The 26,199-nt window shown below is 37.6% G+C and overlaps 1 protein-coding gene across 6 annotated transcripts; it reads right to left on the bottom strand.

Moving 5' to 3' along the window:
- Positions 1-425: 425 nt before the first annotated feature.
- Positions 426-26,160, bottom strand: LOC113040020 (AP-3 complex subunit delta-1-like). Of its 6 annotated transcripts, XM_026198209.1 has the most exons (35): positions 25,942-26,160; positions 20,945-21,040; positions 20,770-20,850; positions 19,706-19,786; positions 19,264-19,371; positions 19,051-19,180; positions 18,713-18,852; positions 18,561-18,634; positions 18,403-18,452; positions 18,261-18,310; positions 17,351-17,399; positions 15,955-16,100; positions 15,708-15,856; positions 15,045-15,275; positions 14,741-14,972; positions 13,719-13,864; positions 13,505-13,646; positions 13,354-13,425; positions 12,812-12,884; positions 12,497-12,693; positions 12,340-12,413; positions 11,503-11,526; positions 9,934-10,096; positions 9,711-9,848; positions 8,745-8,798; positions 8,011-8,106; positions 6,686-6,841; positions 6,546-6,593; positions 6,420-6,440; positions 4,537-4,726; positions 4,369-4,457; positions 4,201-4,286; positions 3,217-3,338; positions 3,049-3,128; positions 426-2,961 (listed from the first exon to the last, which is right to left on the bottom strand). In XM_026198209.1, the coding sequence occupies exons 1-35, from the start codon at positions 26,035-26,037 to the stop codon at positions 2,866-2,868; spliced, it is 3,780 nt and encodes a 1,259-aa protein (XP_026053994.1). In that variant the 5' UTR covers positions 26,038-26,160; the 3' UTR covers positions 426-2,865. The 6 variants fall into 6 exon arrangements, with proteins under 6 accessions (XP_026053994.1, XP_026053995.1, XP_026053998.1 ...); XM_026198210.1 differs by lacking the exon at positions 6,420-6,440; XM_026198213.1 differs by lacking the exon at positions 8,745-8,798.
- Positions 26,161-26,199: the final 39 nt, after the last annotated feature.

The following is a 26,199-nucleotide window of genomic DNA, read 5'->3' as shown; positions in this document are numbered from 1 at the left end:
GTCTTTCTATCTATCTGTCAAACTGTCCATCTATCTCTGTCTGTCCGTCTCTATCTATCTGTTCATCTGTCTATGTCTGTCAGTCTATCTGTCCATCTATCTCTATCGGTGTCTGTCTGTCTCTATCTATCTATCTATTACAATTTAAAAGGTTTTTAAGTAGGTCTTTGAAACCAAAACCACTATTTGTTACACTATCCATACACAAGTTTAAAATGATTTATAATTAACAAATACACAAGTATTTTTAACTTTGTTTCAGCTTGTTCACACACGATTGCTAACAGTGAACAGTCGATCAAACAGAGGCAAACATCGGGTCTACATATAGACGTATGAATTTATTTATTGGTGCACACAGAACTATAGCAGTCTTCTCAAACTATTTTGCGTGGACCTCTCAAAAAAGTTGCTTACACATTATCGGTCATTCTTGTAGTTCATTTATTCATCTTAAAACATTATATTACATCATACAGTCAGAAAATACATATGAAGGAGTTGGACAGTACCTATAATGAAGAGCAATGGGTTTATATTTAATGATAAGCCAAATCCAGCAATATCTGCACTACAACTTGCCAGAGGGAAAACCTTATTAGATTAGCTGGGCCACTTCACTTGAATCACATTTAACGGTTAAAGTATTCATAACTAGAGTAGACGGACCCCCTAAATCCCCCCAAACCCCCTCTACTGATATTTATATGTATAATAATTTAATGCAAAATGCTATTTTTTTTTAAAACATTCCAAGACATTTTCTGAAGTTTATGTACTTATAACAAATATAAATACATTATACAATAAAAAAAAAAGTGTAATATTGGTGATGCCAACTTTTATGTAAAAAAAGAAACTAGAAAACAATTGCGACAATCAAGGAATGATAGGAAAGTTTTCTATGCAAGTGTTCATGTATTAGTCAAAAATAAACAAAAAGTAGTTTACATTGCTACCCATGCAAGTTATACATTTCAATGTGACTTGTAGCAGAAAATTCAGACTTGTTAATAATTACAGTCGCTTTTCTCCACATCAGATGACTGGATCCTCACAGGACCTGTAAACCTCTAGAGATGTTGTTTTTCCAGAAACGTTCTTTTAACCTGCTTTTCAAGTCACTTCTTGTTGATGAACTCACTCGTACGATGGAAAACACTTGCTAGGTACGCTCAGGACAACGTCAGGTTTCATGAGCAGAACTCCACTATTTTGGTTGCGTCTTTACAACCGAGCGCTACAGCGTGCTGGATATGACAGTTAAACACAGGAATTACTTACAGCATGTGCCTGAATTAGTCAGTACAAGTTCATTAGTGTGAAAAAGGCATTTAACAGCATAAAAAACAAAAAACAAGATTCGTTGCAATCTGCAAATGTAGAAGACGGCAGTTCTAAGAGCTGAAGAACACATGAAGCATGTCACGGTGGCGTTTGACAGACGTCATATAGACAGAGGAAGTGCACATTTAACTTGTTAGGCTCCCTTTCATAGCAATATATTCTTAAGACAGGTATTAGAAACATACAAGGAGTCATTTTACTATAATACTGTCCAGAAATATGAGATACTGACAGTGTGTTAAATGGCATGTTTAAGCAATTTTCAAGGTTAAAATGTTTACTGATGAATGCAATCAGAAAAGAATTTCGAATAGTACTTTAGTTTGTAAAATAGAATATATAAACCAAATTAATAGCATTAAATCGATTAATCGCATCCAAAATAAGTGTTTACATAATATGTGTGTATGCATTTAGTCATTCAGATATAAATATGAATATATACGCAAGTGTACATTTATATATACACATAAATATACACAGTTAACACACATGTAAATACTTATTTTGGATGTGATTAATCGCGACTAATCGCTTTGACGCGATTAATCTATTTGAGTATCCTCCCCCAACAAACTACAGTACAAATCGAAATTTTTCTGATTGCATCCTCATGGTGTCCATTAGGGTTGTGGAAATTTTAGTAAATATCTGGAAACACCTCTTTGCAACCCTAGCATCCATTTACTCGAACATAAAGTACAAGAATTACTATAGCGGATTTGTGAGATGTAAGATAATCCGATGTTGTTCATTTTGCCACCTTCACTAACCGTCATTATCCTGAGCAAGGTTTGTTAGTGTGCGGTTTAGTTAACTATATGCAACTGTAGTTTCATCTCAGAACATTATGAGGTCGCTAATATCACGCGGGATTGCAAGTATAAACGTAGACTAGAATGCAACCCTGTGTTACCTATACGTCCTACATCCGTGCGACTATTTGTGCAACTGTACTTTATGAGTGAAATTAGTGCTCAGAGGCAGTTAATAGTTTGAGGAGGGGTTGAGCTGTTTCGGGTCCGAAACCAGTCCTGCAAGGACTTGCCTCCGAAAAGAGCAACACATACAAAACTGGTAAGGAACAGACACGCTGATGTTTAATGCAGAGAAAGGCGATGGTGGAGTTCAGGACAGATTAAAAAAAAAAAACGCAACAAACACCACAACGCAAAACATAACAAAAAAAGCAAACAACAAGCATCGACAAGGAAAAACAATCCAGTTCTCAAGATGGAAGTCATGGACCGTTAAGACAATGGAAAGACCGTCAGAGACGAAGAAGCATAGTAAGAAACAAAATGCACGTCGGAGGTCGAGAAGGGGAAACAAAGGCTTGAAATTTGTGATCTTAAAAGAAGAACAGCAGAACGACTGATCCAATAAATAGAAAGGAAGAGGAGGGACCCGAGTCTCAGAGAGCCATATATGATTCTGAGCGTGTGGTTCAGCCGGACAGGCTGCGCTGGGATGGGGGTTCAGGGGGTTTCAGAGTGGTGAGGGGTCTCTCAGACACAATCAACATTTCGAGAAGGTCTGCTTGAGCTCATCCAGCACATTCCCCAGCAGCGATGGCTCGTCGCACTTGGCATCGATGGAGACCGTCTGATCAGACTGGATGAGAGAGAAACGTAGGGTTTTAACGAATCATCTTCCTAATCTGAATCATTTACGATTCAGTTTCGTGTTCCAGATACTCACGGTTTTGACCAGCAAACAGACGTGGTGACCCTGGATCGACCTGCTGTACATGGAGGCGCAGGAGTCAATCCTCTCCACAACTGCAAACACAGATAACAAGAGAAGAACTGATTTAAGGGTGTCCATATTTTGAAAGGCATCACAGGCGTCTTTGTGAAGTGGGCGCACCGGAGAAGTGATGGTGGAAGCAGATCCTGGCCAGCAGGTGGTGGAAGGGCATGTTGATCCCCTCTAGCCGTAGAGAGCTGCCCTTCAGGTCGCCCGACTCCAGCAGCTTTGCGTATGCGTCACTGACAACACAAGATATGAACGTTCAGCTACATCAACAAGCTTTGCCTTAGTTGTAAACAATTAACAACGGCCTTAAAATAAATAAAAACATTTTCATCATCCACAACCAATAAAAAAAAAATAATAATAATATTTAACAGTTAATAACACTTTGTTTTGGGAAATATGGGGTGGAGAAAAATAAATAAATCAGAAACGCATACAATTTTTTATTTATTTATTAAAGAAAAGCTCCAGGTTTGCCCAAAGTTTGAGAATATGTTTTAAAATTCCTATAATAATAATAATAATTAATTATATTAGAATTATTATATAATGTATTATATTATTATTTATATTACTACTAAATAAAAAACTGATTACAAATGCTATTAAATATTATTAGCATTAAAAAATATTTATGTATTTTACAGTACAACTAAATTGCAACACTAATATTTACGGCTGTCTTTACTGATTCATTAAATACTCTATTTGATTTGAGGAAAATGTGGGAAAGGGGAAATTATAATAATAAGATATCTGGGCTGTTACCAAGCAAATTAAATCAGTACTGACAAAATTCATCTTTGCAATGCAGAGGAAACACAGAAGCTGCATCTAAAATGGTATTTAGATGGGTTTACGCAGAATGATGCAGCACAGGAATGCATTTAACCTGCAGTTACAAATGCATTATGTTCTCATATATTAAACATTAAAACATTGAATATATTTGAAATGATTTAACTAATAAAAAGATACTTTCAATGTTTTTTTTTTTTAGTACTGACTGGAACCGAAGTGGCTACTTTAAGTATTTTAATACATAAGCACACTACATCGTTCGATGGGAGAGAGGTCTGGTAATGTGTTGCTCACCTGTAGCAGGGAGTGGTGATCAGGTATGACGTGCATGTAAAGTGCAGTTTGAAGTCCAGTTTCTCATGAGTAGAGGATTCATCTGACTGCATCAGAAAACAATCAATCAATACACAAGACAACACTGGAACCCTACAGAAAAGCATGTGCTGCATGAGAGGTTCTCACCTTAACTATGAAGGTGAGGGTTCCCTTTAGTTTCTGAGGCATGACGATACTCTGCACTGAGAACACGAAGCGGGCCTCGTTCGAAACGCCTGGAAAAAGATGTGAAGACATGAGTGAAATCTGCCTAAGTGGAGTGGATGGCGCTCTCAGGAGCGTGGCGGTCCTGACCTGGTGGCAGTTGGAAGGGGACGGTCAGGCCGTCGTGAGGTCCGGCTCCCTCGGGCCGCTGAAGTTTGGAGTTGAGGGAATCCAGCACATTGAACTCCATCGACTTCAGGAAGCTGTCGCTCTTGTTCTCGAAGATGATCGACACCACAACTTTGCTCTCATCCTGATGGTTGCCCTGGATGTCGTACACCTAGAGAAAAGAACAGAGGTTTTGAATGGAGTAGGAAAGCGTTAGGAGACCAAAACATGCAGATCAGACAACACTTGCATTAAAGCAGGCCTGGAGAAATGGGAATATTACTAGCCCAGGTCAAAACCAGCATCCCAAATGAGGAAAAGATCAGATCAGCTTTAACGACACCAAACAGGTGTATTTAATAACTAATGTTTAGAGTCAGAGCTTGAAGATGATTGGACAGTCTCGCACTCAAAAGACTTTAGTCACAGCAAACACCAGATTTCATTTTACTGAAGTGCATTTCTGTTTATGGTTTATGTTACAAGTTGAATATGTACTGTTTTTGTGTGTATGTACTGTTTTTGTGTCGTTGTGTGTGTGTGGGTGTGTGTGTGTACACACACACACACACACACACACACAAAACACAGAGATACATACATAATGGGTCTCATTCATGAAACATTCGTAAATATACGAGTAAATATGTGAGTGATTTTCGCGTAAAGAGACCTTCCCGAAAACTCTTCTCCTGATTCACAAAAACTTCGTGAACGTCAGATGTGATAGTGAAATGTGTGTGTGTGTTAATGAATTCCAATCAGTCGTAAATGGGACGCGCGTGCACGCTCACTCTCAATTACCATAAATCCCGCATATTAAATCCGACTGACAACTATATATGAGCATCATATTATGACACCAAACGAAGGATTTCAACATGTCTTCTCAAAAGCGACTGAAAAATAAAAAAAATCTCAGCTGCAGAAATTGAAGTTTTATTATCAGAAATTCATTCAAAACGCCACATTTTATTTTCAAGCGTACATAGTGGCGTATCAGGTCCTACAAAAAAGGAAGCTTGGCAGCATATGACAGATGCTGTTAATGGAGTTTCATCTGTTAATCGAACAGTCCCAGAAGTGAAAAGAAAAACCGTATGTAATTACTATATATAATATTTTTTTTTCAAAATGCTGTGTAAATATGTACCCGATTAAGGTGAATTAAAATGCAGCCGTATTAATGAGCAAAACGTTCAGACGTTAAACGCACTATTTACGCGTGGCTGGGAGCAGGTGTAAATTTATTTCGTACTAACTAACATTTGGAAAATACGAACATTTTAATGAATCCGAACATTTACGCCAGAAGCACTTTACACACGATTTACACAAAAATTCGTTCTGCTCGTGTTTTATGAATGAGACCCAATGTGTGTATACACAACACACAAAACCTATAAATTATAAAACTATTATATATACACATTTAATATTAATATTGACAATTATTACACATTTTTATTGTATAGTTTTAGATATTTACTAGCCATTTTAGCTTTTTTTTTTTTTATAAATTAAACATTTTATAAATTGTATATTTAATTTCTAGGAATTTTATGTACTAAAACAACAACATAAAAGATACATAATACTACATTATTAAAACACATATAATTTTATAAATTAAATATTTTTTTATTATATTGACATCACACGCATATAATTGTATATGCATTTATTAGAATGTCTATTGTATCATTTGTATACATTAAAACATTTAATAAATTTTATATTTATGAATGTTATATTTAATACACGTATTATGGGTCTATTTTTGTTCATATTTGGAGTCTGTTGTGACTAAAGTTTGAATCACAGCAAATTAGTAGCAGCAACGGTGGTTGTGATGTCACAGTTACCTGCTCAGCATCTTCTCTCATCTTCAAACATGCACACAGAGACACATGAACAGTTGATCATTCATGAACTACAGAGCAGAGTCACTCAAAGTGTGTGAGGATCCTGAGACCACACGTCACACTCACCATCTTGATGAAGGAGTTCTCCGCCAGCACAGAGTAGTTGGACATGGGCTGAAACGAGACGAGACGGAGGCTGGATTAGTACAAGTGCTTCTACTTCCTGTTTTAGTGACACACAGTGTCCTTCTGTGACAGGGACTGACCGGCAGGGGCTCCTCTTCCTCCACGGTGCCGTTCTGCACCGAATCCTCTCCCCCGGCCTCACCGTGATGGTGATGATGGTGGTGTCGCTTCTTCTTTTTCTTCTCCTTCTCCTCCTTTTCCTTCTTCTGCTTTTTCTTCTTGTGTTTAGAGGATTTCTGAACAGGAAAACAATAGACAGTTGCTGTAATCTGGTTTCAACTGAGCACAACCATTATTTTATATTCTTCTGCTGTCTTTTCAACAAAAATCAGTTCCCAGATGAATAAAAACACCACTATCGTTCCTTGCCTAAACACGCATAAGATCAGGAACAGGTCAAGTGACCTGCTCCTCCCATAAAGCACTCAATCAACTCAAATACATTCAATCAGCAAACCCAGTACTATATAAAACTCACTGAGAGTAAGACGAAATTTATTGCAATACATTTTGATATTTTTGTGTTAAATTAAAAACAAAGGTCTATTTTTGTGCTTTATTTCTAATGTGCATGTACACAAACATACATGCATACACACACACACACACACACACACACACAATATATAATTGTAAAAAAAAGATATCTTTTGTTACTTCGTTAAATACAAATAATTTTAGTTGTTTTGTTTAAATATGTATTTATTTTTACGTTTAATAATGTTAATGTAAACTGAAAAATTTATATATTGTTAATTACTGTTTAATTTAAATTTATATCATGTTTATTAAAATATAAATACATATATAATATTGTTTGTTATTAAACATAAAAAAATATTTAAAATGAATAATTTGTTATTTATGTTTAAAAGATTAAACATTTTGTTAAATTTTTATGAAAATTAAAAAAAAATGTTTTTTAGACAGCATATATTTACAGATGATTAATGTTTAATTTAAAACTACGTCTATTAAACAAAGTATAGCTTTTAAAAAAATATTTATTTATTTTAATACAAATAATGTATTGTTATTCAATGTTTAATGTAATTAAACAGTATAACTGCTTAATGTTTAATTAAATTGTGCTATTTATGTTTCCTTAAAATTCAAATATTTATTGTTGATTAATGTTTAATTTAATTATAAATAAACACAGCGTTTTATCACATATATTTACAAACGTGTTCATTTTAATATATTTATTTATTTAATGTTTAATTTAAATCAGTTTGTTTATTTTAAAAGCAATGTTTTTTAATACAAATATTATTAAATGATCATTGTGTTTATTTTTTAAATATCTGAAGATGAACACAGCACTACCAGTGAAACAAACAGAAAAACGGTTTAAAAACAAAACAAAAAAAGCAAAACTCAAAAGCAGTTGTGTAAGCCTCACCGTGTCCTCTGGCTCGGTGTCTTTAGGCTCATCAGGTTCAGATTCTGGGACGGCCGCAGAGCTCGTTTCCACAGCAGACGAGGGCACCGTCACCTCCTGCAAACAAACACACATTAAAACACAAACTTCTCCCTGCTTTCAAAACCGTCCAGAGACCGAAGAATGACCAGCTACACTATGAAGCATGCAGAATTGAACAACATCATGATCAAGAAGAAGAAAAGCTGATTTGATTTGGGTGAATTGTCACATTGGGAGAAAAGGGTGAAGTAGTGCTGAACCTGCAGTGAGAAAGTGACATTTTGGCTTTTTCGCTTTTGAAGCCTGTGTTCATATTAAGAGGAACCGAGCTAAGATATTCGAGCAGATAAAAAATTAATAAATACATCAAGTCCTTTCGGTCTCAGGTGACCTACATTCGGTTCATGAGGCAAAACCTGAGCTGTTTGACTGGAACCGCAAGAACTGTCCAGAGTCCTGGCTGTTTATGATAAGCATCCCACATCACTGATCGAGACACATTTACACCTCCGCACGTGCACACATGCATCCTGAGCTAAAACAAGGAAACACTAAACACACACAAATGTGCCAGACCTGTGAAAAACAGCCGAAAATAAGACAGGTGCGACAAAGAGATTGGCACGTCAAGAACAGCGAGAGCCCGGAGGAGGGAAAACATGAAACAAAGGCTCAGACCAGAGGGGGAGGAGAGGGAGAGAGAGGGACCGGACCTGTGCGGCGGGGGGGACAGGAGCGCTAGAGAGCCAGAAATCCAGATCCGAGGCCTAGAAGAGAAAAGGCAAGGTGGATGGAAAATGAGTCCAATCCTGTTCGACTTGAACAGAACCAAAAATAACAAAAACAAATGCCCGGACAACCTCAGAGAATCAAAACCAGCACATATTCCATAAACATGTCTGTTACTGCCACTTAAACGTCTTTTCGTTATAACAGAACGCAATTTTTTTCTGATATATTTCAGTTAAATTAATTTATGCATGCATGTACGCGATTGTAAATGTTGATGTCATTTGCGTTTTATTTAAGCAAATATAAATAGCTAGGTTGCTGCGCCCCCTGGTGGTACAGATTTTAAGAAACGGGAATTTTCATTGTCAAATATTAAACACATTGTCACATTAAAATTAAATAATTTATCGTTAAGGTTAAAAATGCAAGACGTAGATGGAAGAAAGCTATTCATATAATTTTTTCATACAACGATTTCAGTTAGTGCGCAAAACCTTAATAATTATATATGCAAGCATACGAGTCCCTCAAAGTCTAATTTCGTCGTACTCGCGTTACACAGCAAAATAATAGCAGCCTACTGAATGCAGTGCGTCACAGTAAAAGTCACCAAGCCACTACAAGATTCCTGACCCTCATTTTGAAATTTGAATATTTTAATATATACAAATATACAGGAAAAAGTACCGTATAAATTTAGGCTGAAAATTACTTTTTATAAAAATTATAAAATAATTTTTTTTTTTTTTTTTTTTTTTCAGTATTTCCCACTTTGTACTACTGTCAAATAATAGCACACATTAGAGCATAACCTATTTATAGTATAACATAATTAATGTAATATTCAAAGTATAAATAAAGCAAATGGCTAGTGTTTGTGAGGGAGAGGCTGTAAGAAGAGCGTTTTTAACGAGAATACTTTAATATCGGTCCAAAACCAATCATACCTCAGCAGATGTGGATGTGGGCGGGGCTGCCGCCTCTTTGGTCTCCTCTGATTGGACAGGCTCTTCTGGCTGGGACTCCAGAAGCTCCTCCTCCACTTCTTTGTGTTTCTTCTTTTTCTTCTTTTCCTCTTTGCTCCTCTGCAAAACACCCAAACCACCTTTTGAATACTAACGAAGCAGAATTACATTAAACACCAATATTCGCTCACGACTGCCTTCTCACCTTCCTGTCCTTCTCCTTGTCTTTCTTCTTCTCTTTCTTCTCTTTACTGCTCTTCTTCTTGGTCTCCGGTGGGACGCTCTCGCTGACTCTGTCCTCAGCAGGGCTCTTCAGCACCTCTGGACGGTGGGTCCTCACCGGAAGCTTCTCGCTGTCTGCAAGCGGCCTGGAAAGAATAAGAGAAACAGAGATTAGATGGACTGAAAGAGGAGGAGAGAGTGAATAGGAGAGAGAACCAGTCACATGGATGCTAAGAAAAGGGGCAAAAGTCTAAAGGCCTGTTCGCAACAAGTTTAACATTTCATCAACAAAAATTTTTTGCTGCACCAAAACTATTCATACCTTTGGTCTTATAACAACCAATCAGTGTTGAGAAATGATAGGTTTGAAGAAGTTTGCTTTGTTCTACTTGAAATCTTGTGGTAGATTTGTTTTGTGTCAGAAACTGAGATTTGGTGTGAAGAGGCCTTCAAAGCAGTACAATATTAACCTGTCCAACAACAAGCAGAGGGGTTTAAAATCTCTGATCAGGAGTATCAAGGGAAAAGTCAAAGCCAGGCAAGGCTGTCAATGCGGACATATACACACACTAACATTAAACATTTTATTACTGGGGTCAGTAAGATTTTTTTATTTACCTTATTTTCTGGACTATAAGTTGCACTTTTTTTCATAGTTTGGCTGGTCCTGCGACTTATAGTCAGGGGCGACTTATCAAAATTAATTTGACATGAACCAAGAGAAATGAACCATGAGAAAACATTACCATCTCCAGCCACGAGAGGGCGCTCTATGATGCTCAGTGCTCCTGTATCTACACTGAAGACATAGTGCGCTCTCTCGTGGCTGGAGACCGTAATGTTTTCTCATGGTTCTTGGTTATAAATAAAATGCGACTTATAGTCCAGTGCGACTTATACATGTTTTTTTTCCTCATGACGTATTTTTGGACTGATGCGACTTATACTCAGGTGCGACTTATAGTCCGAAAAATACGGTATTTATTTTTTCCGGAAAGATTGTGAAACCCTTTTATTTAGCGAGGATGCATTAAATGGATTCAAACTGACAGTAAAGACATTTAAATGTTACAAAATAATTAGATTTCAAACGAATCTTGTTCTTTTGGGGGTAAAAACAAGACTTCAATAAAAGTATTAAGTCGTACAGCGGTTTTCAACATCGTTAATAATAAGAAATGTTTCTTGAGCGGCAAATCAGCATATTAGATTGATTTCTGAAGAATCATGTGACGCTGAAGACTGGAGTAATGATGCTGAAGATTCATCTGTAATAATATTTCACAGTTTTTTCTGTATTTCTTTATCAAATAAATGCAGCCTTGGTAAATAAAGTCTTACCAACCCCAAACTTTATAACCAAAGTGTTCAAGTTGTAGCAATGTGACCACAGCCAAAACCCAACTAGCAGGTGAGCTGATCAGTCATGCACAATGTGTTTTTGACAAATATTATTCGGTCCAACAGTGACATACTGCAACTGCCAGGAAAAACAGGCGTGGTAATTGGGCAGTTGATTCCACCGGGTCACGTGATCGCAGGAAGTACTTACCTTGAGCTAAAACCAGATAGCAGACTGTCAGGAGGGCAGATGCGTGCGTGCGTGAGGGAGAGAGAGACAGAGAGACAGATGGAGAGAGACAGAAGCAGACAGCACCGTGTGTGAGAGAGAGTGGAAAAGATACAGGAGAACTGGAGATAACAGAACATGGAAAACCCAACAGATGCAAAAGACAACTGGATTTATTTTGCATCTGTAACGAACAGAAACTCTAGACTCATAAACCAGCTAAAAGGCGGTTTTAACGAATGACCGTGGCAAGAAGCATGAAACTGAAAACAATATCTGGAGGGAAAACAAGTGGTGATACTGAAAATAAAGTGGTAATTGATGTCCTCAGATCAACAGAGAGTGTCTCAGACCAAACATCAGACACAAAACAACAAGAACGTGGAGAATTTCCTAAACTGGATATCAAGGAATGAGAGTTAACACGTACAGCTAGTGATGCACTGAAATATCAAAAATTGAGAAAAAGAATTTCGGACAAATTTGTTTTGTAAAGCCAAAATCGTTAATTGAAACAGTGCCGTTTTATTTTTACTTCTCTGATTTGACCATATCAACGTCAATTTCAAACACACAACACTTCATGAGCATAAGAGAGTTACATTTCCAGATATTTAAATACTGAAACTAAATACCAGATTCAGTCATTGGCTAATTGGAAAAACATTGTGGATTATTGCTGCAGAACTTCAACTGGTTTAAACTTGTTAGAATAAAGAGACTTAAACATAAATTTCAGTTTTGCTAAAAAATTCATTTCTGCACATCACTATATGTAGCACATGAATGAACTGTAGGTGGTGACAATGTGGCACATACTTGTCCAGATCGATGTCTAGAGCTCTATGAGGGTCGTTAGGATCCTTATCGTCATCGTCACTTGGTAAGGCATTCTGGGAACCAAGACACACCAACATTATTCTTTATGGTTTTATGGAGAACAATTTTAAGTACTTCTGAAATAACAGCTTCCCACCTCTGGCATCTCCTCTGTGACTATGTCCACATGTTGAGCGGGCGTTATGTCTTCCTCACTCTCGGGACCCGAATCCGCCTTCCTCCCTTTTCCTCGCTTCTCACGCTTTTTCTTCTTTTCCTTCTTCTTCCTCTCCGCCTTCTCCTTCTGCTGGCGCTCTTCCTCCAGCTTCAGGTATTGGTCGGACATGGGCATCCCTGGACCAAGCAAAAGACAGTAAGTTCTAATAGTACTGAGTGTGTTTTATTCTATATGAAGATGAAGCAGTTTTTATTCGATGTGGATAAGATGTTAGGGATGGGTAGATTTGCTCACCTGGGACTTTGAGAGGCACACTAAGGTCGATCTGCACCACTGGAATGTGTTCTACACCTGGCGCGTCATACACCTGCAATTGCAGACATGTTCAAGTGAACTGATCTGAATCATTAGAAGCATTTGTTTTATAAAATGGTTCACGGTTTTGAATTGATTATTTTGATGTTTTATCAGCTGTTTGGACTCTCATTCTGACAGCACTGGAACAGAAAACATTTGTATCAACAAATAAAAATAAATGTTGGTATATCTTATACTCTACACATGCCATTAACATTGATACAGATTATAAACAATTTGGGACCTAAGACCGATCCCTGTGGTACACCACAAGTTATGTTTATGTAGATTTCTGTTCATTAATTTCTATAAATTGTAGCCAATTTCTTAAATAACTACGCAAAACCAAGGTTGCTGAACTGAATAACATATGATACAAGTTTAGAACTTCTAATCAAACAAGAGATTAGTAAATGCTGTTTCGAAAGCAGTCATCACTAATTTCGGCTTTAGGATTATGTGATCATTCGACTGAGTACCTTCTGAGATGATGGTGATGCCTTGATGTAGAACGGGTTGTTGGCCTGTTCCTGCTTCCTGACTTCCCTCCTCTGTGTAAAATCGGACAAGTGCATTAAGATGACTGTATTTTCACATTTTCTGAAGGTCTGAAGGACAGCACGGACTTACCCTGGCCAACTCTTTCTCATCAACCTCAGTGTTTCTTGATCTGTAATGCTTGGGTTCTTCTTTAGCGAACACAGCTTTGGGCTTCTCATCCTCAGACTCGCTCTCTGACGGAGGCTCATTGATCCAGGCGTCGAGATCCAGACTAGAGGGGGAAAACAACAGCTAAAACATATATTTCTATTGATACTCTTGAGATAGTCAATAAATGACTCACCCTTCTGGTATAGGCACTTTCTTCTGGGCCTTGGGGGCCACAGGATTGAGTTCGCCGGCGAAGAGAGCTGTTACTTCCTCGGCCACCTCCACGTTCTTCTGCTGCAGCTTCTGGATGTACTTTACCAGCTGGAGGATGCAGGACGCCTGAGGGGAACATCATGGTTAACACTGTCTGATTGAGTGTGTGTGTCTGTTTCAAAGCCTAATAAATCATATTATTCAAATCGCAACTTATGGAAAAAGATTGACATTAGCATACTGCTAAGTTAATGAAGTCAGTTGGCTGGTTTTAGCTGGTTCTTTAGCCTTGTCATAGCTGGTCAGTGGTCAACAGTCTGGTTTTTAGGGCTTTTGACCACTTCTTTAGCTGGTCTCAAAGACTCAACAGACCATATCAGACCCCATTGTAAGGTTTGCTGGTCTTAGTGAGTTTAAGATGGAATTAGTTGGTCTTTTGATCAGCTAAAACCAGTCAACTAGCATTTTAGCACATCGCTAGCTTGCAGCGCATTTTTGATTGTCACAAAACACTAGAAGGATACTTGTGTGACGCCATCGTAGATTTGGCCAAAAATGGGACATTCAAAGTCGCAATGAAACAGAAGTATCAGGAGAGTTTTTCTTTCATGTCGTGAAGGATTTTGAGATTTTGGAATTTAGAATTTAATTTCCATTTCATTTCAAATAATTTTGTGGCCTAGTGTCTGGAATAGCCTTCATTCTAGGAGTCTTCCTATGATGCCAAAAACACTGCCAGCTCACCCCTTACAAAAAAAATTAACCATGGTTTTTCTATAGTAAAAGTGTTGTAACTATGCTTTTTTGGCCTTTTTTATTAACATTTGTACAACCACAGTTTTACCACAAATAGCATGGTTAAAATATGGTCAGTGTAGCCGTGGTTAATATGAGGTTCTGGTAAACCATGTTTTCACTATAGTAACAATGTTTTTTTTTTTGTACTAAAACCATGGTTAATTTTCGTAAGGGACGAGATGTCAGAATAAAGCTTCTCCTCACCCTCTCCTGCACTTCCAGGTTGGCACTCTGGACGAACAGCGGCAGTCTGTCTATGAGCAGCTGGCTGGTCTCTTGCGCAGCCTGGCTGTCTGTCTCGCCTTCGTGCTTCTGCAGCACCGTCGCAAACAGCTTAGCCGCATTTTGTACATACACCGCCTGGATGTGACCGGGCAGGGTGGCCACTTTGGGTCTCAGCATGGCCTCGAGTGTCTGCATTGGGTCTTCCAGATGCCTGTGAGGAATAGGCTGTTAGCACGCGGTTATATGGTTGAACCTTGAAACTTTCCAGATCCTCATCACGTACTCTGAGAACTCGCCGCAGATCCACGCGGCGGCGTAGAGAACCTCGCAGATCCCGTTGCGCTGCGTGTTGCCAGTCAGCAGGTGTGCATTGTCCAGCAAAGTGGCCATCTGAGCCACGGCGAAGCCTCGGATGGCTTTGACTCGGATGGCGACGTCCAGCATCTGAGAGGCGATTAGGTGGCCGTGCCTTGTGCCCTCCAGACGAGTCAGTTCGACCAGGATACTGATGTACCTGGAAGAAAGAGGAGGCTTCTTTCTGACTTCTGTAGCCAATAACGATTAAAATTGTAAAAGTAACTGCTATAACTATGTTTAAGGTCTATTCAAACAGTATGTGTTTCTGCATTAAAAAAGGAGGACAGTAGAACAGGGAAATAAGGTTTGTGAAACTACGTATAAGCGGTGGTTTACACAAAACGTGTTTTTTTACATTTTAAAAATGCAATGGGGTGCAATGGGGGAAAAAAACGAAAGTTCCTAAGACTACGTTTTTTTTCTTTTCAAGCTGAGCTTATTTTAACTTGCGCTGTGTCATGCATGAAAATGCTCAAGATGCACCAGATGGATTTCATTTGACAGTTGCACTCGCATGTTTTACATAGGGGCTATTCACATAGAATCTGTCAATTTTCTAAGTGCGTATTTGGTGGATGTTGAGTCTTACCACTCAAAGTTGGTGATATACTGGTAGTTGCTCTGGCTGCAGATGTCGATGATCTTGGTGAGCAGCTCATCTCGGTAAGTGGTGCCTTCCGCTTTGTCCACATGGAGCATGAGCTTCTTCACGATCTCCATCAGGTTCTTCTTCGAAACCTAGTTGAGCGCATTTTCCACCACGTTTTAGTAACCTCATATATTTGAGCTCCTCACAACTTCAAGACTTCAGAGGAATGTTTAAATGTTGTACACACCATGCCATAGAGCAGATCCAGAGCTCTCAGTCGGATCGACTCATCTTTGTCGTCCAAACACTGCAGGATCAGGTCCTTGTGCGACTGCACAGACTTGGGGTGCGTCTTTAAGATCTTGGACATGGCCAGAAGACCCAAGTACTTCACTGGAAGAAAATCACAGCATCTAAGCGACTCTTGCATTGAAGCGTAGTCTCTCTGTTTGCTAACTTTAGCTATATTGTATTAATGCTAAATTACGTTTTAGTTCAGTTCTTCTATTTAGACAAGTCGGCATGCAACGGAAGTAGCAACATATATTTCTGTCCATATTGCGAAGTACATTATGATTATGAAAAAGAAAATAAATATTGGTTTTCCCCCCAAAAAATTGGGACTTGGTTCTATCCATTGGTAGTTGATTGGATGGAGGCAAATCTGAACGTGAGCTTGCAGACAATTCGGAGTCTGAATGGACAAAATTATTGGAGAAATCATGCATACATCAGCCAAGAGACGCCTAGCATTTTACAAGAGACATTGTTTTACAATTATTAGGTCAAAACAAGTGATATACTGTATAAACAATGTCAACTTCCATTTCGTGCCGACTTTAAAATCTGCTGAATTTAAAGCCTTTAAAATCTAAAATGACTAATTTCTTATTACTGAAAAATCTGCATACATAAATATACATGGAGAAAAAACACACACACACACACACACACACACAAAGACAATGGGAAAACACAAAGACAAAGACAACAAACACACACCCCCACATGAAAACAATTGGACTTTTTGCTTTGTTTTACTCTGCCAGATTTGTAAAAATTAAACGCATATTTGATTTAATGCAGCTGATGGTTTAAATGAACACAAAATTTGATAGACTAAATATAGATGCATGACAATTGGAGACACATTTCTGTGGTCTTGGGCAATTAGGACAGCGCAGGGTCTAGCTTTGTTGATGCAAAAACAAAATGTACAAATACACTGATCTATTTAAGGAACACATGGGGCTTCAGGATTGACAGAATGCCAAAACATTCAGCTGGAAGTAAATATCAAACGGTCCTATGAGGGAACTTTGAGGAACAAAACAAGGCAGTCCAGGATTCACAGAGCTAGTCTACAGCCAGCTTGACTGGGACTCTGATAACTCGAACTCCTGCAAGATAATTCAGATTACTTGATGCATATGTCTTGAAATGCGTTTGATTTTTGGAGGAACCTTTTCCAGTTCCTCAGGCTATAAAGATAGGATTGACTCTCGCCAACTCCCTATTGTAGTACGGAGGTGTCTTCGAGTTATCCGGGATGGAGATCTATCATCTACAGGGCCAGAGGTGGGGCTCAGAAACACACAGACAATGAGAGAATGACACACTGCAGGCATTGACAGAAGGCTCACAGTTCTGGTCCGAGTCTTCAATCAGGATTCGCAGTTTCTGCACACAGAGCTGCGGAAGGGAGATAGAAATGGAAAACAGAAGAGACAAAAGCCATTATAACCCTGTTTAAAACCTTTCCACACCATCTTACATCAATGATCAAAGAGGAAGCCAACTTAAGATGGGTCAAGTGCTTGTTTCAGAACCACGGATTCAGTATTAAAACATTAGGTAAGAGACATAAACAGTGGTTGACTGATGGCTAAATGCTGATCTCTAGAGAATTTATATAATATAAGTCAGACCTATTAACTTATTCATTAATTTAGCAGATGGTTTTACCGTAAGTGACTTTTAGTTATGATAATTGCTCAAATTAAATATTAGAATATTACTGGCTCAACATGTCCAATATTTACTAAATAAAATAACAACAACAATTATATTTCTGCATGTTAGACTAATAAATGAAGTGTAGGAAAATATAGGAAAAAAGACAATAAATAATAAACAATATTAAATAACTTGCATTTAAAATTTATTAAATTGTATACATTTATATGTATTCTTTTAAGCATTTTATAAACTATATTAAAAAACTTCAGGCATTGGCCCAACATATCTAATATTTACCAAGTTCACATAACTACAATTTCAATATTTTATATGTTTGTGCTTTAGATAACCTGCTTCTTTATTTCATTTAATTGAAATCATATGAATGGACGGACACAAAGATAAAACAAAACTATTTTCATCCAAGGACCTGAAGTATCAATGTTACGTAAAGAAACCACTCTAGAAATGTATCAACAAAGCTTAATTATGAATTAACAGACTAAAAATGCAAATATAACGTTTAAATCAAACTGGCATGGAAAGGGTCCACTTTAATATTGAATATAAATCAGTGATTCGATAATGGCCCACCTGTATGCTAGCACTGTGATTGGGCATCCCAGAGGACAGCGAGATCAACACTGAGGTGAAACGGGAGAGAGAACCGACATCAATAACTATTTTAAGAAGTGGGTGCTCTAGTACAACACCGGGTCACGGCACCAATACTGACCTGCTATGACCGTGTTGACACATTCATAGAGAAGCGACATGGCCGAGGTACTGAAAGAGCAAATAAGAGGAAGGACAAGAACATAAAGAAATATTATATTTAATTGTAGTATTTTTGGCCAACTTGAGCGCTGTGGAGCGTTTTAGTATCACTGTTACCTGTGGATGAGATTTGTAAGGGGCTCAATCAACTTCTTTCCCAAACGAGGCTCCAACGGTGTGAGAGCACCAAACTAAAACAGGGAAAGTTCATTAAAGAAACCGACAAAAGAGGAGAATCACTTCCTTTTCCAACCCAACACATATCTCACCAGTTTAATGATCTTGATGAGAACCCAGTTGTTGGTGGAGGAGGTCATGAGTTTGAAGAACAGGGGTGCCAAGGAAAGGTAGTTCTTGGGATTTCTTCTGGCCAGTTCACAGATGACATTCACAGCTGCTGACTGGACACCTGGGAAACACACAATTTAAACTGTTCAAGTGGAAGCCTGAAATATTAGAGTTTAGTAGGGCTGGGCACAAAACAAAAACCTATTTTTCGATTAATCTTTTTTTTTTTTTTTTTTTTTTTTTTTATGACGTTGATTCTATATTTCTTAAAAGCCGCAAATTGATCTTTTCAGGCATTTATTTCAGCAAACATCCATACCAGGATCTGGGTCCTCCAGCTTCTCTTTGAGGCGTGGGAAGGCAGGACGAAGGGACTCAGGGTACTTCAGGAACACTTTGTACATGATCAGCACTGCCTTCTTGCGAATGTACGGCTTAGTGTGGGACATCTGAGATGGATGAAGGTTGAGACTGAATGAATGTCTGCTCAACGTCAATATTTGCCTGAAGTAAACACTGTAAATGGATTTACCAGAGTCATGATGTCATTGGCCAGGTCACGAGCAAGGTCAGGGGTCACGAAGCAGGAAAGGCCAGTCAGAGCCACGCCAGTGTCATACTGGTTGGGACTACTGAGATCCTGTTGAGAGATGACAAAGCATCCCACAGCAATCAGCAGGGTTTTTATAGTTAACTACAACTAAAACTAAAAATAAAACCGTTAAAAACATTTTCATTACAATAAATATTTACTGAAAAAAAAATAATAATAATAATTATATATATATATATATATATATATATATATATATATATATATATATATATATATATATTTCAGCTAGTTGTTAAGTTTCTCATCTTAATTTCGTTTACCTGATGTACTAAATTAACTAAAAACAATAATGGTATCTAACTGATGGCAACCAGCATAATCACAACAAACAGAGGTTAACGGGAAGCTCAAAATGCACCTTGCGGATCTGATTGGTCGTCAGCATGATGACATCAGTGCCCTCGTGAAAGCATTGCGATGCTGCAAGGTAGCCAATTCGCTGAAAACAAGAGACGAAAGAGACATTTATGAACCCCAATAAAAGAAATATCTTTATATAAACAAAAAAAAAGGCTTTGTCTGTTCTCTTTCCATTTAAAATTAGAGGCAACCACTACATTTTAATCATGACCCAAACAAAGATGCTGCATACATGCAACATGAGCAGTTTGTAATCTAAATTAGATGACATTTGAAGCAAAAACAGAATGGTTTGACTTCAGTTTTGTGAAATTATACATAAAAATATCTGCATGAAACAAACAGCAGACGAGCTGAATGAGAGACAGATTCACTCTCTGCCAGCAGGTGGCGCTTAAAGTATTTCCTTGGTTTGCACTGTAAACAAAGCAGCGCTGCACTTATGAACTTTAATATGCATTATACAGAAACAAGATGACAAGAAAAAAATACCATCTAAACTTTTCTAAAGAGAGCAAGTTGCCCTCAGACATGCATTCATATAAACTTATACTTCTAATTGAATCGTTTGGCATCTCAACCGAATCGTCACATATTTCGATTGATTTTCAACCGGCTCACGATTAATCATTAGATGCCTAATTAAGTCTTAGCAGAAATATGTAAAAAAAAAAAAAAAAAAAAAATACATTTCTATGACTTAAATTAAAATGCAATGAGTCATGTGGACCAGTGTTGCAGTAGAAAGAAGTAAAGCTAAAATTTAGTTAAATATTAAAAGTAAAAAAAAAATAATAATAATAAAAATGTGTATATATATATATATATATATATATATATATATATATATATATATATATATAATAAATGAAAGCGGTTCTCAGTCAGTGTAATAATTGGAAATAAAAAATACAATACTAATATTACAGACTTAAAATATAAACATAACTTTGCTATCAGGTCCTAAATAATACTAAAATAGCATATAAATAATACAAATGTTGTGAACCTCTGGATCTGGTCTGACTGTGCACTAATATTATTTTCCACGTCACCTCTCACCTTGAATGTGAATTTGGAGGAGCTCATCACCTCCACGATATTGAACGCAGCCCAACTGACATCATAGCCAAGCATCTGCAACTGTTAGGAGGAGAACACAAAAGAATCAGTGACGGCTTGAGCTCAAAGCATTATGAAGCAGATCAGAAAGGACACAAGCGACAGACGCTCTTACGTAGGTGAGCTTGCAGACTGCATTGGCTTTAACAGCGATGTTGTCCTGTTTGAGTTCTTGTTTGATCTCATCGATGCACGTCGAGATGTACTTGGCCTGTAGAAGGAACAAGAAGTATTGTTAGAAAGAGTGAGACAAAAATACAAAAAGATGGTTTAGCTTCCTGTTGCCAGCAGCATCTACCTGAACTTAACTGAACTTTAACAGAGTGTGCTTTACCATATTTCTAACAGAAAGTATATCTACTTCATCGGATAATTATAGTTCACCAAAATGACATCATCCTTGCATTGTTACAAACCCGTTTTTTTTTTTTTACTCGTAAAAAAAAAGAAAAGAATAGCACAATTGTCCAAGCTGCTCTTTTCCATATAACTAAAGTGAATGGAGGCCAGCAGCACAAAGGACTGAAATCACAGTAAAATAAAATAAAACAAAATTATTTTATATTATATTCTAAAACTCATTTTTAGTTTATCATGTTCATTTAGTGTAACTATGTACTAAAATAACAAACTATAGACATATTTATAAAAATGTAAAAAAAAAAAATAAATACCCATAAGAAAATCACTAAAACTTTTAATAAAATGAAACGAAAACAGAAAAAAATAAACGGCTGATAAACGACAATTTTATAATTCTTGCATTTTTTAAATTACACAGTAGTTTTGTCAAAATATTATTACAGAAATCTGAGGGGGCACTTTGAAAAGGCATGACGCGTCTCTAAATAAAAGTGCTGATAAACCACAATCGCTCAAGGCCAGAGTCATCATTACATTGTGATTTAAAAATAAATTCATTAAAAACACCCAGCATACACACACACACTCTCTTTCTGCATCTCAGAGACACACAGAGTGCTGTTGTACGGGCGAGTGTGCTGGTCATGTGTCTTTAGTCATGAGACAACCAGAGCAATGCCACAACATGTGAACGGGTTAGAGAAGCGTTACATGGGCACAGAGCAAGACGTCTTTACTGGGGTAAAAAGTGTAAATATGTGGTTAACTATTGTTCTAAGAAGATTTTTCAGGAACATCTTTACAAACTCCTTGTGACCCATTATAGGTAATTTAAGCCCAGAGAGACTGAGAACACAAGCTGAACAAAAGTTCTTCAGAAGGTTTTTGATGTATTGTGGGTCATTTCCACCCAGTGAGATTGAGCATTATGGGTGATTTCAACCTAGTAGATACAAAAATATAGGTTCTCCAGAAGATTTTTCAGCCCACATCCCTGGAAAACCCTTGTGAATGAAGCATTATGGGCAAGTTTAACCCCATTTTTCTATAGGGTTTCTATAAGGTTCTTTTCACAGCTTTACAAAATTATCTTAAATGGTGTATCAGGCCTATAACTTCTACCCAGTGAGATTGAAAACATGGGATAAACAAAGATTCTCCAGAAGGTTTTCTTCATGTAGTTCTTACGATTGATGCATTATGGGTAACTCCCACCCAAAGAGACCGAATCAAAAAATGGGTCTTCAGGTTTGATGCATTAATGTTAAAAATGAAACTCCAGAGGTAAACCAGTTGTCAAATCGTCACGAATGATGCATTGTGGGTAATTTCATCGCTGTAAGAACGAAACATGTGGGAATAGATTGTTCTCCAAAAGATGTTCTTGTCCAGTCCTCATTCAGCTCCAATGAATGGTGCATTATGGGTCATTTCAGCCCATTGCTGTGACTGAAATATTTGTCAGTTAGCCAAGAGTTGGATTTGACCAGCTCAGCAAACCGTCACTGAAGTATGAAGATGAACTCAATGTCCTTCCCAAGCAAACAAGAGAGCACAGTCTGGAGAACAAGCTTCATTCCCTCCTTCTTAACAAAAACGAACCAGAAAACAATTGACAACTGAAAAATTAAGCATCTACAATGCACCAAAATGCTTCAACTCCAAAATTGTAGGTTTTAAATTCAACTACGATGTCCAGAAATAGCGTTTAGGTAGGAAGCTCACTAGTTTTGAGCCCCAGCCAGTGCTTTGGAGAAGTACACCCACCTCTTGTGGAAACAAATATAGAGGTCTAACACGAAACCACTGGCAGAGAGCGAACAGAGCACGGTCTGACGGTTCATTCAGGAGGCCATGAATATTTCACAGAACTGTGCGCTGTTGGCCAGGTGACAGACACCATATCTAGGTCCACCGGCACAGGTTACATTGACCAAGCCTGGCTGATACCTGACTCCAGATGTTTGCAGATTAAACCGGCCAGGAGACCAGAACCACGGGAACGTTAAAGCAGAGAATAAAGGAAGTATGAGTTTGTGCGACTTAAACTCAGTTTGATTTTTAACTATAAAGAAAGACGGCGACCAAGCAGAGCAAAACCAGACAAGACCTGAATCAAGATTGTAGTGTGAAGTCACTGTAATGAGAAGCCAAGTACTTCTGCAAAACCAAACACCTGGATTCAACTTTGCGTTTACAAAGTAGAGCTGCCAACTAGTACTCGATTATAAAAGTAGTGCAGAAAATGTCGTTATTGATATGTAGATTTTAGTAATATTTAAATACTATTTAAGTTTTTTTAGATATACTTTCAGATTTTTTGTAATTGTTTGCTTTTCAAAAATAAAACAATTTCTTTTTCTTTATCAGTTCTAGTGTTCTGTTACACTAGTTCCAAAGCCAACATTTCTATATCTTTTGCAACTAATACTTACATTTCAGGTTTATTGGAATTAACACTGTTTTAATAATTCATATTTTAGTTAATAATGTCCAAACCGGCACAGTTATTTACATTGTCCAACACCGATAAACCGATAATGCTTTTCATATTATCTCTGATGTATAAATGGCAAATAGAAAAATTCTATACCAATTCAAAAATAAATAAAGATAAATACATTAATCATTTTAAATGTTCAAAGTGAATTTGGCCACCAAAACTTTTTAAAATGATTCATTTTAGGATTTGTTAATAAATTATTAGTATTTTTAAAGATGAACTTAAAGTAAGCTAAATGTAAAAATAGTGGAAATGAGCTTGAATAGTTCAACAGCCAATATAAAGAGTGATTTTTTTGTAGATGGGATCATGGTGCTGTTTTTTTTTGCCACAGACTCAAGGCCACATCGGACAATGCGGGTCATCCAGGAAGGTCCACCCTGCGTCAAACTGACACGTTCACTGGCTATGGCACATCACAAACACCTGACATCAGTGTTCGGAAGGTTTATTGCATTTCATAACATGTAAATTACTGACCTGCTGTCTGCTAGAAAGGCAAACCGGTGACGAAAACCAATATGAATCTCCTAAAAAGGGAACAGTATTGTGATGCCATAAAAGTGGGGAAACCCTATTTGTGATTGTAAATGCTAATCTTGTATGCTTTTTCAAAGGGAGGGGCGAGGACGGGGCACATTGGAAGAGAAAATTCAGCTTTGTCATTATAGGTAACCAGGCAGCCTGAGGCCTACAATTGATTCCACATTTCATTCATCAAAACGTACATCACAAGAAACCAGCGATTCTCATCCCTGATGCGGTGTTCGAGCTGACAGTTGTGATTTTACTGTGTCCGTAACTTCTTAGCTTTCTACCTAGGCAACATTTCTGTCCATCACAAAAATGTCTATATTTATTTAATGCCATATCAGCATCCAAGGCTATTTTTTAATGGCCAAATGCAAGTATATAAAATACAATGAAAACTAGCAAACAAACAAACGCAAGCTATATTACACAAGATTTTTAACATTAACATCTGATAAAAAACAATTCTACAACTTCTTCTGCCAAAATTTTACTAAATAACTCTTTAAGTGAGTCTCACAGAGATGTCTAAATTCAGCGTTATAAACCAGTTCGAACCACTGAAACAAATGTTTTTTGGGCATCATATGTGCGCTCACATTTTGAGTTAAACGTTTCTGGGAATCATATAGGCCTATGCATTTGAACACTTGAATCAAACATTTTTGGGCATCATAAGTACACCAAAACATCAAATGTTTAGAATTGAACATTTATTGGCATCACAGATGCATTCGAACACTCAAATCTGTTGGCATCATGACTGCATTCAAGCATTCGAATTGAACATTTCTGAAAATTTTTAATGCCTCTTCATAAATTTTTAATAACGTTTTTGGGATTTATATGAATGTTCGAACCTTTTAGACATCACTGATTCATCTAAACATATTTGAATACCCGAACTGAGCATCATAAGCACATCAGAATGTTTCAAACTAATGCAAGTTAAATGTTCGCTTGAGTATTTTGTGTTTTATATAAATAATCGGTTATTTTACCATTGCAGGAGCACTGGAACATTTGAAATACATATTTATTGGGGTTACCGGTGCGGTCGAACAGTCGAATCGAACATCTGTCAACATCGCAGTATTCGAACGTTCGAAAAAAACATTTCCGAGCGTCGCTTGCGTCATCATGCGCGTTCGAATCTTCGAATCGAACATCACACGAGCGTTCGGACATGCCCAGAAAATGCTGTCTAGACAGGCAGCTCACTAGTTGTTAAGACACGGCCAAATCTCATGACACACATAAGTGAGCCCAGTAATTATGAATTGACATCTGTTCTTTAGCAAACCCAGTATGTTTATTACATTTATAATTACACGGTTGATTTGTAGCAAAAACAGGACGGGATCAAATCTTTGCAGAGAGCATTTATATAACGTTAAGTGTCTTAACCGTTAGCGATGCTAACTGTCCTCATGATAAACAAAACGATGACCGACTGTTCTTACAACACAAACAGCTGTCACCTGCCACACAAACACTTAAAAACACTGAAATTATATGTTATTGTATAAAAACCAATTAGTTGTTATCTAGGCAGGTTATATCGGGTTAGCTCACCTGAAATCAGGTGATTTGAGACCACTGACACGAGATCAGCTTGATTCATTTATGCCAGCTGCGTTTAATGTACAAAAACATCCGACTCTGAGGCAGAGTCAAGTAACGTTAAATGGAAATAAAGGGATAGAGTGCCTCACCTCATCTTCCTTATGGTTCCTGATGCCACGTACTAAATCCTGCAGGTTTTTATCGAACATCCGATCGATGCTTCCCTTCACGATCTTCAGAGCCATGATGATCTCCCTCCTGTCCTACCGGACCGAACCGAAACACGGGCTTTCTGTGAGTACTGGCCGGCCCGCTGGAGCGCTAGTCTCTCATTCAGTCCCGAACAGCGGCCTGCACAGGACGGCTCTCGCTCCTTCAGTAAGCGCTGATCTGCAGCGGACCAGTGC

This window comes from Carassius auratus, chromosome 22 (genome assembly GCF_003368295.1).
Source record: "Carassius auratus strain Wakin chromosome 22, ASM336829v1, whole genome shotgun sequence".
Lineage (NCBI taxonomy): Eukaryota > Metazoa > Chordata > Actinopteri > Cypriniformes > Cyprinidae > Carassius > Carassius auratus.
Note: the sequence above shows the minus strand (reverse complement) of the source record. Positions and strands in the feature narration are given on the sequence as shown.

What these genes read in the sequence shown, in the direction of transcription:
- LOC113040020 (XM_026198209.1), bottom strand. Translation starts at nt 26,037, where the DNA reads ATGGCTCTGAAGATCGTGAAGGGAAGCATCGATCGGATGTTCGATAAA. An exon ending in CATCACCATCATCTCAGAAG is followed by an intron (nt 12,885 to 13,353) that starts GTACTCAGTCGA and finishes CTGCAATTGCAG; the next exon opens with GTGTATGACGCGCCAGGTGT. An exon ending in ACACCGAGCCAGAGGACACG is followed by an intron (nt 6,842 to 8,010) that starts GTGAGGCTTACA and finishes TTTCCTGTTCAG; the next exon opens with AAATCCTCTAAACACAAGAA.